Below are 17,610 nucleotides of genomic sequence, written 5' to 3'. Positions count from 1 at the left end.
GCCTCCAGATAAATAATATATGTCATTAATACCTTCATATCTTCATACATTAATCGCAGTCATGGATTGATCTCTGTCTAGTAGAGCTTCCACACTATTTGCTTTGCTATTTCATAAAGAGAGACTCATCAGCAGGACGGTGGTCTCCGTCAAACTCCCGTACACACAATGCACCACTCACTCTAACTTCGCAGGTACAGTGGCACTGCGGAATGCCTTTCCTTTCCAAGAACATATCTTGGTCTTCTGCCCCTCTTTCTCTCAAGCACTTCTGAATTATACAATCTTTTCTCCAGCTTATCAGTCCATTTTTTCCACATGACCAAAACCCATCTCTAAATATTCTGAGTTAGCCTTTCACCTACGCTTAGCTTTTCGCCAATTCTGTGCATTTCTCACTTCTTGGCCAATCAGCCCTTATGCCACTTGTACTATGCAAAGATTTCACCTTAATAGCTTCAACTATTTTTTCTTTCAGTCACGTTAACCATCCCAAGTTCACTTTTATAAAGAAGAGTTGGCTTAACATTCTTCATACAGCCCAGCTTACCTTTCGTATAAATTTATTTCTTCCCAGTATTTTTCATACTTACTGATGCGTCATTATGTGACCCATCTCACTATCATCCTACCATCCTTAATTATCCTATCATCATTAATTGTTAGTCACTCCCAAATCCTTATACAAATCAATAACTTCTACTATCGACATTATCATTCATTGCTCTACCTTCCTGTTTTCCATTTTCCATCATAACCATATTATTGCTCACACTTCCTCCCAGTAGTCTACCCTTGCAAACTCTTTTACTAACTTCTGCAGTTTATAGCCTATACACGAGCGCCAAACAGCACTGTATCAGCTACAAACAAACCAACTCTCACGCCATTCTCCACTCATTTCCCCATTGCACCACTTAAAATCTGCGTCTATTGACCTTCTCTGATTTGTCACATCATTTCAACCATAAAAATTTTTAGGGGACAAGGAGAAACAACACAAGCTTCTATCAGACCCGCATCTACACCAAACCAACCACTGTCATTGTCTAACACACTGGCACAGTACACTTACAAACATGCAAACACATTATATATATATATATATATATATATATATATATATATATATATATATATATATATATATATATATATATATATATATATATATATATATATATATATATATATATATATATATATATATATATATATATATATATATATATATATATATAATCTTATTGAAGTCAATCTTATTGGCATTCTTTACAGACACTATCTTTTTATCTAGACTTTTGAATCACTCTATACTTTCTCTGATTGAAAGTAAAAAAAAATAGTATTTGTGAATTATGCCATTGACTTCAATAGGAATTGCATAAGAGAAAAAATATGCTCTTTCAAGCATGGTGATACAAGGTGATCCACTCCAAGCATTTAGGTAGATAATCCTCTCATCTGGAACTGATTTTTTAGCTAAGAATAAGTCTTCTAGCAACCATGGTCAAACCATTGCTCCTTTTGCCATTCCTTCCATTACTAAAAATATGAAAGATCTATCCATTCACAGCAAATTAAGTCTTTCTCTAGAGGACCAAGAGCTTCAAGCAAGGGATGAGGTTTGTCCTTTCCCAAGGTTGAATTAAGCAGGTGATCAAGATCTTTCAGGATCTGGCAGGTCTTTCTGGCCAGGGTAAAAGCTTATGAAATGAACACCCCTTTTATCCTTGTACACTGCAAAACAAATACAGATATCAATTCTGTTTCGATACTAGGCTCTTAAGAGGTGCCTGTCTACTTTTGCTACCTTTCATCAGAGGGATGTCATGCATAAATGAGTGGACTCTTTTCCATTACAGTCTATAGTGGCTGTGGGACAGTTGGTCCATACTTTGAAGTTATGAACCCAAATGATTCTTCTACCCTAATTAACCTCTCATCTCAATTTTTGTCACCTTTAAAGCATGGACATCTATGGTTACTAGCTTTTACACTTTACATTCTGAGGTTGCTTCTGTATGTCTTTGCAACCTAGACACAATAACATCCACTTTATTATACTCTATCAGGATTCAACAAAATAAACTTTTACCTGATTCATATACAGCCATGAGTACAATTGCCTGTCCACATCACAGTGGCTTTGCTTGTTACATCGCAAGTTTCATTACCAAGGCTGAATTTCATCTGCTCCATTATTCCAAAGATGAGATTCACAGTACAGTACAAAATAATTAAAATTTCTCTTACTATATATTTAACAACACACTTCCTTTGTTGTTATAGTGCACACTATTATATTTGGAAGGATATTTCAATCAATGAATACACTTACATTTGCGGTTCTTCAGAAGTTCTTTCACTCACACTATTCTTGTTTAGCCCAAGTCCACTAGTTTTAAATAGAATATATGCTGTAAATAAACCACTTCCTGCTAAATATCATTTGAATTTTACATGCATTTTCACTAACATAAATGTACAATAGTCCATTGTGATATTATGGTTAAGCAAAAATGACATTTTTATGATAAAGTTTAATATATACTTACCACATAATTACTTGGCTAAGATTTTCTGACTAGATGGCAGCTTCAATTTTGAAAATCACAGTAGTGATAGTCTTTTGTTTATGTAGGTGACTAACCCGCCCACTTTTGGGTTAAGAGAGAGAGGAACAACTCGGCCAAGCGCTTCACTTTTGTTTATGCTCCAATGTCCATGCGAGGGGAGGAGGGCAGGCTCCATCCATAATTACTAGGTAAGTATATGTAAAACTTTATTTTATCATAAAATTGTCATTTTGATATAACTTACCTAGTAATTACTCAGCCAAATCCACACTGACAGGAGGGGGGATTCATGGACATCTAGTACCCCAAAACATTAATAGAGTTAATGAAGTGAGAACAGAATAAAAAGGCTTAGCATTGCAACAATGCTTGTTGTTCCTTACCTGGTGAGAGAGCTGCTACAGGTAGATACTGCCTCTGGTTGGTGCTCATCTCAACAGAGTAGCGGCGTGGCAGTATAGCCAGGATCACTTCTACTGAAGTGGGGGACTCCGCAGCAAAGGAGTAATCCGATCGCTAATGAAGTATGATGTAAACTTTGCAATGAAGGAGACATCCGATCATTAACAAAGCCAAAAAGAATTTGCCCCTGCCCAGGGCGCAGTACAATAAAAAAAACAACAACCAGAGAATAAGTCATCTACACCACACATTAAAAAATGGATTTTGACAAAGGAAAAATCTATTTCTTGGGGAAGACCTGTGTCAGCCAGTGAAATTGGTTCCATTTAGCACATTTCTAGGTATAAGAATTGCTACATATACCAGAGAAAAAAGCTATCTAGAATGCTGGAGTTACTACCCCCAGTTCGCTCATCTTAAACAGATGTCGATATACACAAGGGGTGAGCTATTACCACTACCACAGGCCTTTGTCCAACAGACTTCTCAATTCTCAAAGTCCCAAATTGGATGGGCTGTTACACACCTGTAACCAAGAATACTCACCCGCTCGCAAACTAGGCGTCATCACGAGACTGACACGTCATCCCAAAATTAGCACCCACCAAGCTGAGTATATCACCCGGGTGGGAAAAAACGAGGGATGGGTCACTGGGTGACACAGGTCTTCCCCCAGAAATAGATTTTTCCTTTGTCAAAATCCCTTTTCTGGGTTCGACCTGTGTCAGCCAGTGAAACAGTGACAGAGAATTAGCCATACGAGAGCTTGGTGCCCCGCCTCAAAGAATACACAACGGATCTAAATAAAACTTTTAGAGAAAACTTCACTGTGTTTTAATACTGACAATTCAAAATATAATCCACAAAACCAAAATTCAGAGGCACACAGATAAAAAATTCAGAAATTTATAATAAAAATTCAGAGGCAGACAGATAAAAAATTCAGAAATTTATAATATTAATCCAACCAGGATACTTAAGGTTAACAAAAATAAATGACAATGAGGCAATTGTGGAAAATGAATGGGCTAGCCTAAGGGGCAGAACTGACCCAAGGTTAGATGCAGGGTAAGCAGGTGAGACAGGAGGGCTAGGGACTAAACTCACAGGTAAAAAAGGGGGTGAAGGGAACAGTCATGAATTAAACTTGAGTTGGACCAGGAGGGACAACATTACCCGCAGCAACTGTGGAGAATTTAAGAGCCTCTAAAGACTTAAGATAGTGCCGTTTAAATACTTTTGGTGATTTCCAACCCGTATACTTCTTAAGATCATCAAAATTCATATAATGAAAAAAGTTAGTTGAAGTGCCCACCGCACGAACATCATGGACCCGAGGTACTGATTCCGGATTTGCTTGTTTAATAAAATAAAGAATTTGTTGTCTGATGGCCTTGAGTGAAATATTGCCTCCACTTTCCCTAACAAAAAGGGGACCTGAAGTTCTATTAGACGTCCTATCTAAATAAGCTCTTAAAGCATTGACTGGGCATAAGGATAAATCTTGTGGGAGAGGAACAATCTTCCAAGGAGACCACCTATTCTGCGGGTCTTCGTTCTTTGCTAAAAGACTGGGGTCTGGGGACAATAGAACTTCACCCGACGGGAGGAAATCAACATGATTAGGTTCTCTAGAAAGAGCAGACAGTTCAGAAATTCTAGCACCTGAGGCTAGACTTACTAAGAATAGTGTTTTCCTTAACAGACTCGGGTATGAACACAAAAAATTATCAGTGTCTGATGCCAATTTAAGTACATCATTTAAGTACCAGGAGACCGTGTGTGAACGGGTTGCTGGTCTAAGGCGCACACATGCTTTAGGAATTGATGAAAAATACGAGTCTGAAAGATTAATATTAAAACCATGTAAAAATATTCTTTTTAAAGCAGATTTTGTTGTAGTAACGGTACTAGTGGCCAATCCTTTCTCGAATAATGATCTGAAGAAAGAGATCGCTATGTTTGTGAGCATTGGATTCCCTCAAAAACAAAGCTAATTTCCTAACTGCCGAGTCATACTGTCTGAGGGTAGATTCTCTTTTATCAGATTCTATGAATAATGTATTAAGAGGGTCAATGTTAGCGTCTTTATGCGCTGCATATTTCATGAAGTCCATAAAGCCAGGGCATTGAGAATTCTTGAGGAAGCTGACACAATCCGAGTTTGTACTACTTGCGTCAACTGTGGGTTGGGAATATGTCTGGGAGTGAGCTTCAATTCTAGGAGTAAAGGAAACCAACTGCTCTTTGGCCAGTTGGGTGCCACTAGTGCTACTTGGCCTCTGAATGATCTCAGCTTGTGTAAAACTTTCATCAACAAATTTATTGGGGGAAACAGATAGATCCTTTGCCACCTGTTCAAATCGATTGACATTGCATCTGTGGAATAAGCCAGAGGGTCCAGATTGGGAGCCACGCAGCACGGGAGTTTGTGGTTGCTCTCTGTGGCAAACAGGTCTACCTGGAGACCCGGTACCTGAAGGCAAATCCACCCGAACGACTTCCTGTCCAAAGACCACTCCGACTCTAGTGGGGTTGTCCTGGACAGTGAGTCTGCAATGACATTTCGGACACCTGCCAGATGGGTGGCTGACAGATGCCAACAATGTTTCCTTGCTAGGGAGAAAATTGCGATCATCACTTGATTGATATGGCCCGACTTGGAGCCTCCTCTGTTCAGGCAATGTACTATAACTGCATTGTCTAGCACCAGCCTGATGTGAATCTGTCTGGCTGGTCGAAGTTTCTTTAACGTTAGGAACACCGCCATTGCCTCTAGGATGTTTATATGGAACTGGCGGAACACTGTCGACCACGTTCCTTGGACTTTCTCGTGTTGGGAACATCCCCCCCAACCGCTCAGGGAGGCATCTGTATGGACCACGAGAGACGGAGGGGGAAATTGGAGAGGCACTGATCTCGACAAGCTCTTGACTGTCGATCATGGTCGAAGCCTTTTCCTCAATATCTGGGGGATCAGAGAAAGTTTGTCTCTGCTCCGCCTGTTGGCTCGTTTTCGCCATAATCTGTTTATGTCTTTCAGTTTGGTTTTCAGCAGTAAGTCTGTTACTGAAGCAAACTGAAGGGAGCCGAGAATCCTTTCCTGGGTACGACGAGAGGCATGTTTGTTTCTGAGGAACTGTCTGGTAGCTTTGGCTATTTCTTTCCTCTTGGCTGGTGGTAGTGACAGTTTGTGAGTGCTGAGGTCCCAATGAATCCCTAGCCACTGGAATTGAGCTGCTGGAACTAAGCGTGATTTCTTTCTGTTTATTTGGAAACCGAGGTACTCCAAGAAATTGATGACTATATGGGTTGCTCTTTGACACTCTTTGGCACTGGGTGCCCAAATTATCCAATCGTCCAGATACGCAGCCAACATGATCCCTTGCGACCGCAGCTCTTGGACTACTGTCTCTGCCAGTTTGGTAAAAATTCTGGGTGCGATGTTGAGCCCGAATGGCATGACTCTGAAGGAGTAGTCTTGCTTTCCTAGTCTGAATCCCAGGTAAGGGGAGAAGTTTCTCGCAATCGGGACGTGATAATATGCGTCTGTAAGATCTATAGAGGTGGTGACAGCCCCACGAGGAAGTAGGGTCCGTACCTGCGAGATTGTAAGCATGCGGAATTTGTCGCATTGAATGAATGAATTGAGACGGGACAGATCCAGAATTACTCTCCACTTGTCTGAGTCCTTCTTCGGAACACTGAACAGACAGCCTTGAAATTTCAAGTGTCTGACTTTCCTTATTGCATTCTTCTGCAGGAGTTCTTTTGCAAAGTCCTGTAAGTCTTGGGATGGGTGTTGAAGGAACCTGACTGGTGGAGGCAGCCCCTTGCACCAGCTCCAACCCAGGCCTTTCGAGACTATGCTGTGGGCCCACGGGCTGAAGGTCCAATGGTCCCTGAAGAGATACAATCTCCCTCCTACCTGGGGTGTCTCATTGATTAGGGGAAGTCCTACTACCCCTGGTCCCGCGGCCTCCCCTTCCTCGTGAGAGGGACCTGGACGTTTCTCTACCTCTGTAGGCGGCTCTAGCTCTGCTTCCTCTCGCATACCTGTTATAGCCTCGAAATGTCCCAGAACTCTCAAACGAGGCGTTGAAAGCTGGGGACGTCACAAAAGTTGGTGCAGCGGAAGCATGTTGATTCAGTTGCACCAAAACAAACTGCTGTTGGGGGTGCACCTTAGATGTGGAGGGCTGACCGACCTGTGAGAAGAGACAGAAGAGTGGAGGTGTTGCTTCCTACGTTCCCTTCCCGAACACTACCTCAGCCACGGACAATGGTCCTAGCATACTGCAGTCTTCATAAGTCGTCTCCACGTCTTGTAAGTTCCTCATTGGAGGGGTGGGTAGAGCTCTTAGCTAGAACGCTCTCGGCCCAGCATTTGACTCTCTGACTGGCCAATGAAGAATTAGAGGAATTTATTTCTGGTGACAGAAATTCATTGCTGGTCATAATGTGGTTCAGATTCCACAATAAGCTGTAGGTCCCGTTGCTAGGTAACCAATTGGTTCTTAGCCATGTAAAATAAATCTAATCCTTCGGGCCAGCCCTAGGAGAGCTGTTAATCAGCTCAGTGGTCTGGTTAAACTAAGATATACTTTTTTTCCACGTCTCACAAACTGTACATAACAAAAACTGACTTACATTTCCAGAATGTAGTCTGTGACATCGAAGCAAGGGAAAGATTATGCTTAAAAGTTACTGACCTAGTAAATGCTCTCACGTTGTGGGCTCTAACTTCAAGTACAGGTAGAATATCCTCTCCAATTTGAGTGTGTGCTGCCAGAATCAGGTCTTGCACAAAAAATGTCCTTTTGATGTAATATCTAAGCACTCTTACCAGGAACAGAACTCTCTGCTCTTCTTCTGGACCTAGGATGTTCATTAAGCTTTTTGCAGTAAAGGGACGAGGCAAGGGCTGTGAAGGATTCTTGCTTTTTCCTAAGAAGCCCAGAGTTAGGGAACAGACAGCATCTCCCTGGGAAAATTCAACTCTTTTGCCTATTGCGTGGAGCTCACTTACTCTCCTCGCAGTGGCTAGAGCCACTAGAAAAATAGTCTTCTTAGTAAAATTCCCCAGAGAAGATGAATGCATAGGTTCAAAACGTGAATCTGACAGCCACTTGAGGACAATGTCTCAGGATCAAGGACATGTTTCTTCCTTATTAACCTTGTTCGTGTTGAAAGACCTACTAAGATCTGAGAGATCCTGGTTGGATGAAATGTCTAACCCTCTGTGTCTATAGACAGAGCTAAGCACAGTTCTATATCCTTTTATTGTTGAAGAAGAAAGGCCTCTGGTGGATCTCAGGTAGAAAAAAAGTCTGCCACTTGAGTTAAAGTGGTTTTAGAAGAGATGTTATTCTTCTTGCACTAAAGTCTAAAGACTGCCCACTTTGCCTGGTAGACTTTGCTACTAGGTCATCTACATTTAGAGATAGTTTCTGCTGCAGCTCTTGAAAAGCCCTTCGCTCGCAAGAGTCTGCGGACAGTCAAAACCCTGTCAGGGCCAGAGTAGACGTGTTCTGCTAAAACCTCCTGAAGTGGGGTTGTCTGAGTAGACTTGGGATTGCCGGAAGAAGACGTGGGAAGCCTACTAGTAGTTTGAGGAGTTGTGGGAACCATTCTCTTTGTGGCCAAAAAGGAGCTATCAAGGTCATCTTGGTGTTCTGGTGCAACTGAAGGGAAGGCATACAAACCCAGGTCAGACCAATTCTGTGTCATTGCATCCGTTGCCCAGGCTAGAGGGTCTGGATAGGGTGAGCAGAACAGGGGAAAACGGTGGTTTCTGGACGTTGCAAACGAATCCACCGTTGGTTCTCCCCATAACTTCCAAAGGTCGTCACATACCCGATGGTCTAGAGTCCACTCTGTAGGGAATACTGTATTTGCTTGCGACAGCTGAGCTCGTCCGCTAAGACATTGCACTTCCCCTGAATGAAACATGTTAATAGTTGAGTCTGATTTTGATCCGCCCAAGTAGATCCTGTGTCAATTTCTTGTGAATATGAGAAGCAACTTCATCCACTGTTACTTGCGGGAAAAGATACATATTATCCAGGGGTGTAAGAAAGTGCTGATTTATGAGACAAAGTCACGCCTTTAGATGCAAAGGAGACCCAGAGCTCCCTCTTTTTGAGGATCCCCATGGCATAAAGGAAATACCTCCATTGAACCTTACCTGACAGCCTTATCAGCGCACGAGAGAACACTACGCCAATCAGCCGCAATATTTAGTGGAAGATCTGAAGCATCTTGTATCTTCTTCACTAAGGCCCCTGTGGACCAATCCAAAAAGCTACGAACCTCAAACACCTTGAACAGGTTCTTCAGTAAATGGTCCATCTCCAATGCAGAGAACATAGTCTTTGCCAAAGTGAAGGCAGACCTATGGGTCGAATCAATGAGTCTGGAGAAGTTCCCCTGGGAGGAGGCAGCTACTCCCAACCAGGGTGCCTCTCCAGTAGCATATGAGCGATACCTTCTAGCCGATAGACAAGACGGTGGAATACTGATGCACGCTTTGCCTTGACATCTCTTTTCTGAAAACCAGTTATCTACTTCCCAAATACCCTTCTTAGACAAGGAAGATAAGACCATCTTCGGAAGTCTGGATGAATCAGCGGGCAGGTCCCTCATCATAAATGAGGAAGCAGGAGAAGCAAGAGCTGCTGAAGCAAAGAAAACGGAAAATTCACTAACAAATACTTCAGCAAAGCCGCGTAAGCTGAAGGAGTGGAGTCTTTTCCTAAGACCTCCTCATCCGATGAGATCGGAGACAGCGAAGGATGTTCGGGCGCTACTGCAGAAGAAGAAGTCAACTTCTTAAGAAGACCCAAAATACTATCTAACTTCCTCTGAAGAGGCACCAAGGAGGGGTCTAAACAAGGAGGCATTGTCGAATCCATATTCCCTGATGGAAACACAGAAGTCAAGTGATAAGGTGAAGACCACGGGTGCTTCAATGAAGAAGACAACAAAACAGGAGCGGGCGCCAAACGATCCAGGCGCTCAACTGTGGAAGAATGTACTGGCGCCGAAAGGCTCTCAGGTGCCAAGCGGTGTGTGGGTGCTACTGGGCGCTTCTTCTCTACTGGATGCCCAGCTACTAGCAGGTTCTCGGCTACTAATAGGTGCTCGGCCGCCAATGTGCACTTCTCACTTGGAGAGACTTGTTTGGATGAAGAATTAAGAGCACTTGTGGGACACTGACAACAGTCTGGGAGCTATGGACTGTGAAAAACTTTCAGGACTGTCCCACTTGCTGCACGATTGTTGCTGACTACCAGACGGTCCTCTGAACCTCTTACTGTAAGATGGATGGGACTGGTCCCTGAGCGACAAGTGTCTTTTCAATGGACGAGATTCGTCCGAGAATCTCCGCTGGCACCCGTGACTAGGGCTATAATCTCCTGAACTGGACGAAAGATAATGAACACCAGACACGCCTTTCCAACAGCTGCCTTTTCTCGACAACTGGGACATCACAGGTGTGACTGAGGGGGGGCAACTACTCGTGGGCAGACCCCACCGACCTCCCTACTTTGTCCACAAGAGCACGCATTGATACCCCCAACTGGGACATTGTGCTAGCAAAGCTAAAGTCTTCCATTTTTTCTCATCCCAATCACAGCACTCCTCACAGGTCAAGTCAGTCGAGCAAATTTGACCTCTGCATGTTGTACATAAAGCGTGAGAGTTGTAACATGCTTTAGTTAAGCGAGTATTGCAGCCTTTGCTGCCATACCTAATACTCAATGCGCTAGAGTCTGACATAGCTACTAGTTAAACAAGTCAATACAAATAAGTCTCCTAAGAAACTAATTCAGTACAAAAGCCAAAGAATACCACAGCAGAAGATACTTCACCAAATGTAAGTTCTCAAACCAAAAACCAAAATCAAGCTGCTTTCTTAACACCGTGTTGCTGTTAAGCTGGCAGAAACAAAAGTGAAGCTCTTGGCTGAGTTGTTCCTCTCTCTCTTACCCCAAAATTGGGCTGGGTTAGTCACCTACATAAACCAAAGACTATCGCTATCGCGATTTTCAAAACTGAAGCTGCAGTCGCGTTAGAAACTCTTAGCTAAGTAATTACTGGGTAAGTTACTTATATAAAAATACATTTACGTTAACTCAGTAAAATTCCCAGCCCGAGAAGAACCCTAAAAGAGTTCAGAGGTCTGGTTAAACAAATCATTTATAACTAACTAACTAACTCAGTAAAATGAAATATTGAAGAATTTTGACAAGGCAGCTGAAAAGTACATGTAGATGTTGCTATAGCTGTTTGTTATATTTTAGGTAAAAGTGTATTTTAGGTATAAAATGCACTTTTACCATCACCAATAAATTTTTTGTTACAACCACCAAAAGTACAGTATTAAAAAATATAAGGACTGAAACTCTATTGTTATTTGAAATAAAGAAAAAGATCATGTAATTCATCGTCTTGTAAAGCACCGTGCATTCTTGCTGATTTTGTGATAATCTTCAAACATTTGAAATACTGTACAAATTACTATTTTTCTATGCTACAAGAAAAAAATTATTTAACATCAGTGCGACATGAAAACAAAAATTGATAATGAAACAGTATTTACTATAAATAATGTAAATGGTATACAGTGCTGTTATATAATAACTGTCCCGAAAACTAAAACAAAAACTGAGAAAACCTAGGCTACCTTAAACAGTGTTGGGGTTTGTAATTTTATCTTTCTCTAAAATGCTTTTTCCTGACATTTTGTACAGTAAATATATTAGGAAAGAAGCAAACCACATTAAAAATTAATGTAAACACATTACTGGAATCTTTACTGCAAGTCAGTTTGTTTACACCAGAAAGACTGAGCCAAAAATGTGATTGCTTTTGGGCTAGGCAGTTGATATTCAGTACTCTATACTTCTGAACTAGTAAATGCAGTCTTTATGCTTGTCAGTGAATAAATACAGTATAAATATTGTATTTCAGTTTTTTATAAGGTAATGGCAAATAACTGTGAAATTTCTATAACATTACTGTGGTAATAAAAACACAGGTTGCCTAACTGAAGATAACATACAACTACAACCAGCTAGCCTTGGCTAGACCACCAACACTCCCTCAATCTTTCATTATGATATGTTAATGTTTTTCTTCAAATATTAACTAAATTTTATATCACATTATGCTAATCTGTAAATAATTCTATGATACAAACAACTTAAAAGGTGTAGGGCTATTCTGATACAGGAGCATTTGTTCTTTTGTAATGCTTTTCAGTGGCTACCTGCCAGTACAGTACCCAGCTGGTCACATTAATGCTAGACTAATGAATTTTTGCTTTACACTAACAATAATGTTACAAATAAATTTAATATAGTGAATTTCCATTTATAATTAAAAGTTTCCCCTACTAAAACCCACACTATAGAATCATGTACACCTCATTCAGTCACATTTCTTTACTAACTCTATATTTCACTATAAATTCACAACTGTTTATTGGCTACCTATTTATCCCTAATACTGTACTTATGTATTTTTCTCTTATGTGCATTTTAAACAACAGTCCTTAAAATTGTTAACTAAAAATACTTAAAATACAGTAACAAAAATATGCTGAATTGTTTGTTAAAGCTTGGCTTCTTACATTAATTTTTCCTTATCTCAGTCTTTTTTCTCATACTGCCTTTTATTTCTGTACACAAAGAAACAGACAGCCTTGCTTGGATTTCACGACATCTGGATGGATCTCTAATTGTTTTATATATATATATATATATATATATATATATATATATATATATATATATATATATATATATATATATATATATATATATATATATATATATATATATATATATATATATATATATATATATATATATATATATATATATATATATATATATATATATATATATATATATGAAATTATGAAGTAAATAATACATGGTTTGGGAATGGAAAGCCAAATTATACTTACAATGATACGACTGAATGACTGATTTATGAAATTTAGGCTATCAAGCAAAGCATTGGGGCACTTTCAGGCATTCAGCACTAGACAATGCAAACAGTGAGCTGGAGTGGTTGGACAGCAAGGCAGAAAAGATTCAGAAAATAAATGAAAAGAGTACAAGAATGTAAAGGTGGAACTGGGAGACAACCTCACAGTTGCACTAGAAGTAACAGAAATACTGGACAGCAAGACTGAAGAATAGCAGCGAGAATAGAGGTTAAATAAAGGGCTACAAAGTAGATGCAGGTAGGGGCAGAAAGGATGCTGTAAAAGCACAATGGATGAAATGCACTAGTGGTACTAGGCCCCCCAGGGGCTAAAAGGATGGGAGAAAGACTAGCATAAAGATATAAGTACACCTAAACGTACCTTATAAATATTTTTATATTGTTGGATACTGATAAATAAAATGTACAGAATGAATAACTACCTAAAAATGAGAAAAATTCTCTACAACAGAGTAACAAAATCATAAACACAAGATGAAAATCAATAAAAGTAGGTGTTGGTTTGCTGTACAAACAGCTAGTATATTACAGTGTATGCATAAAATCCAACCTCTTCTGTTACTAATTAAAGTGAGGGATACTCACCAGAAATGAAAAATCAAGTCTTCTTCCTTCAACTTATAACTCTTCTGGTTAGCGGCACACCATTCTAGGCAACACACCATGAACAGAACAAGAAGTTTGTACAATGTAGGAGCACAAGATATATATATTAATCTACACTACATGCCTGCATAAGCATATTTCATCAAAACTTTTTCTTTTCTAGCAAATGGTAAAAAATATAATGAATACTAAACATACATATAATATATTTATTGCATTAAATATAAGCATTCATAAACTGTTGGTATGAGTAGTACAAAATACTTCACAATTATATTAATCTACATAAAATACTTATGTTTTAGTATCTACATTGACAAGGCTATCAGTGAGATCTTCGCAGTCAGGTAAATCAGCTTTAATTTTACTCAATGTCATATTTTTTAAAAGACCACCAAAATAATTGGTATCAGTCATATTTTTCTTTAAACCATTATGGTATTTGTTTCCTGGTTCTGGGTCAGAGAACACATCAAAGGGATCTTCATTCTTTTTAAAGATACTTTGTACTTCATGACTCATGAACTCTGTCGTGAAATGGTTGAACTTCTGTCTCTTCAAATTACTTCTTGTTTCTGAAATCTTCTTGGAAGGAAACTGCTGTGGACTTGGAACTGTAGGGTTAAAACGCATGGTTGCCGGATCAAAGTCATCGTACAGGTCCTCTACACGTCTGAAAAATAGTGGAAAATTTCCATTACTAATCAATAAAACAAGTCAGTACAATAATTGCAAATAATGGTTTAAACAGGAGATAATGACCCTTGCATCTATGCTTATAAAACAGTCAACCAAGAACATTTGTAAAAACATTCAATAATAAATATGCATTAAACAAACAAGTTTAGAACTTGCTTCCATCGTCTTTTTTCTTCACTTTTACAGCCTTCCATCCTTTGTCAGATTTATTGGTATATTTTTTTTATCCACCTTTTATTTTTTCCATTGAGGCTTGGAGTGATAAAGGAACCCATATCTTATGCAGTGAATTATATTTTTCTAAACTGAAAATGGTAATAAATTACATCGCACATTAATTTGCAACTTTACAGCAGTCAGAACAATTCCAAATTCATTAGGTATATAATATATTGATTTATAGACCATGAGTCATCCTTCTGACCTTTCATACGGTTTGCCCAAAAAATTTAATTCTTAAATGTGATGTGAAAATCAAGAGCAAGAGTACATCAAGCGGAAGTTAAAGTCACAAGCTAACCGGGAAGAGACCAAAGGGAACAAATGAAAAATACAAGGAAGAAAGCAATCAAGCTCAGGTCAAATGGATGTTGAAAGAGACCCTATAGCAACATTTACTTTCTGCAACACAAGGCACAATGACAGTGGTATCCCCCCCTTCCACTGTGCAAGTTAATGTTCAGTCAAACTATATTTTAGAATTATATTTTAAACAAAAAATTGCAAAAAAATTAGTTTTGATCTCTTAAAAAATCTATAACATTACTATGTCAACAATGTTAAAAAACTGAATCAGAAGTTATTTTATAAATCTGTACATGAAATATGTATGTAAATGCATACCATTAACAATTTGATGCCCAAAAATCGCTAATTTCCGCTTATCGGCGCTGATACATACCTAACAGGGGCGCCGATAACCAAAAATCGGCGATTCTCGGCGCCGAAAAGGCCCCGAAAAATCCCGGATAATCACCAATTTTCGGTTATCAGCAATTTTGGGTTATCATCACACCATCAGAATGGAACCCCCACCGATAACTCCCTTTAGCAAATTTTTTACAATCTTACAGAATCTTGAATTACTTTTCAAATTACCTGTTAACTATCAAATGAATAGCATGATACTCAATAAGACATATTTATCACTATTTTCTATTTCATATTCACAAACTGAGACCTGCTATCCCCACTAACTCTGCAATTTCACACTGAAAATCAACTACTTCTGCAGTTTCACACTTAAATCCAACTATCTCTGCAGTTTCACATGTAAATTCAACTACATACCTCTGCAAATTCAAAGTTAAACTTAATTACTTTTGCAGTTTCATATTTAACCTGTTAAGTGTCACCCACGTAATAATACGTTTATCACAATCTACTTGGTAGCGCCTTCAACAGGATATTACGTTCAAGACTTTAACTGTGCTTGTCATGCCGTCAGTCCGGTAATAATACGTTTACTCATATAGAAAGTGTAGGACATCATTTGGTAACACTCTCAGCACACATAAGCTGTAAATGGAAACTTATTTCCTGCCTAGCAACGTTTTTCTGGTGGTCGCTCAATGCTAGAAAGCTGGTTTTCTTTCAGTATGCTTCGGGCATTTATCGAGGCAACTTGACTTTTGCTTCTTTCACAATGATGACCTATTTGATGATGAGAGCTCTAGTTCTGAATCCTCCAGTGATGAGGATATTGAGGGAACAAACTTTTCTTACGATAGTGGGAGTGAAGATGACTTTTCATTGCCGAGTGACTGGACAACGAGAGGGAGAGAGAGAGATCCCTTTGCTTTTGTTGTTGATCCCAGAGTGAAATTTACAGTTGAGGATAAAGAGAACCCATTAAAATATTTTGAGAAATACTTTGATGATGAAATCATTGAATACCTCATGAAAGAAACAAACAGATGTGCAAATCATTTTCTAGATGAGAATGTAGAACATTTGTCTCCACAATCACGAGTACATAGATGGTTGACACTTGTGCAAGCAAAGTGAAAGTCTTTATAGGTCTACTTATTTTACAGGGCATTGATTCTATGTGTGATAAAGTCTTTATAGGTCTACTTATTTCACAGAGCATTGATTCTAAGTGTGGTAATTCAATGTATTTCTCAACACGAGAGTGTTTCTTCTCCTTTTTTTCAAAAGGTAATGAGTGGGCGTAGATCTGACTTGTTGCATAAATTCTTACATTTGGTTGACAATAGTACTATAACAGATGGACCAGGAAGAAAGTTAGCAAAAATAAAACCAATCACTGATCTTATTTTGAAGAAACAATTACATTCCAAGTAGGAACGTTTTTGTTGATGAGTCTTTGTTAGGATGGAAGGGAAATTTATCATGGGTTCAGTATATACCAGCTACACGTAAAAGGTTTGGAATAAAGTTTTATGAACTTTGTGAAAGTTCTTTTGGTTATATATGGAACTTTTTCATTTATGCAGGTAAGGACACACAATACATGGAAAAGTATATGGATATTCCTGTATCTAATAGGATTGTTTCCTCTCTTATGGACCCTCTTTTGAACAAGGGCTATTGTTGATATGCAGATCATTTTTATACAAGTCAAACATTGGCAGATGCACATATTGACGAAGAAACTGACACTGTCGATACTGTAAGGTTACTAAAAAGGATGTGCCAGCAATAATAAAAGGAACTAAACTGAAAAAAGGTGAAAAAGTAGCAAAATTCTGGAAAAAATCTATGCTACTGAAATGGAAAGATAAAAAGGATGTATGTGTTCTGAGTACAATGCATGATGATTTTATGATGAAAGTGAAATCTAGGAGAGGAAAAGAAATGTATAAACTGAAAGCAATTGCAGATTATCATGCAAACACAGGCGGAGTTGATTTGTCTGATAACCTCTTGTTCATTTTTCGACCGCAAGAAATAGACTGAAGAAATATTACATGAAAGTATTTCGACATTTGTTACACGTGTCTGTTCTGAATTGCTATGTTACATATAGAGCCCTTGGTGGGAGGGTTGTAAGACATGAGTTTATTATAAGGATTATTGAAAGACTGATTATGAAATATGCAGAAAAAAGACCTGTTCCCTTGCGCAGGCCCCAAGACTTGTAGCGAAACCTTCACGGCTAATTGGCAGGCACTTTCCTGAGTATTGTCCACTTACAGATAAACAGAAGAGGCCACAAAGGACTTGTGCTCAGTGCCGGAAGAACAACATAAGAAATGATAGCTCATATTGGTGTAAGGACTGTGAAGTAGGATTGTGTGTAGCCCCTTGCTTTAGAGATTGGCATACGAAAGAATAATAG

The 17,610-nt window shown here is 39.0% G+C and overlaps 1 protein-coding gene across 1 annotated transcript in view; it reads right to left on the bottom strand.

The window, feature by feature from the left end:
* Nucleotides 1-13,802: 13,802 nt before the first annotated feature.
* Nucleotides 13,803-17,610, bottom strand: part of Noc3 (Nucleolar complex protein 3) — a 35,644-nt gene continuing 31,836 nt past the window's right edge. The window contains exon 15 of the mRNA XM_067116134.1: nt 13,803-14,280. Coding sequence (XP_066972235.1) covers nt 13,902-14,280 — 379 coding nt within the window. The 3' untranslated portion in view covers nt 13,803-13,901. The remainder of the gene's footprint in view (nt 14,281-17,610) is intronic.

Source organism: Macrobrachium rosenbergii, chromosome 14 (assembly GCF_040412425.1).
Source record: "Macrobrachium rosenbergii isolate ZJJX-2024 chromosome 14, ASM4041242v1, whole genome shotgun sequence".
Lineage (NCBI taxonomy): Eukaryota > Metazoa > Arthropoda > Malacostraca > Decapoda > Palaemonidae > Macrobrachium > Macrobrachium rosenbergii.
This window is presented reverse-complemented; position numbering and strand designations above follow the sequence as displayed.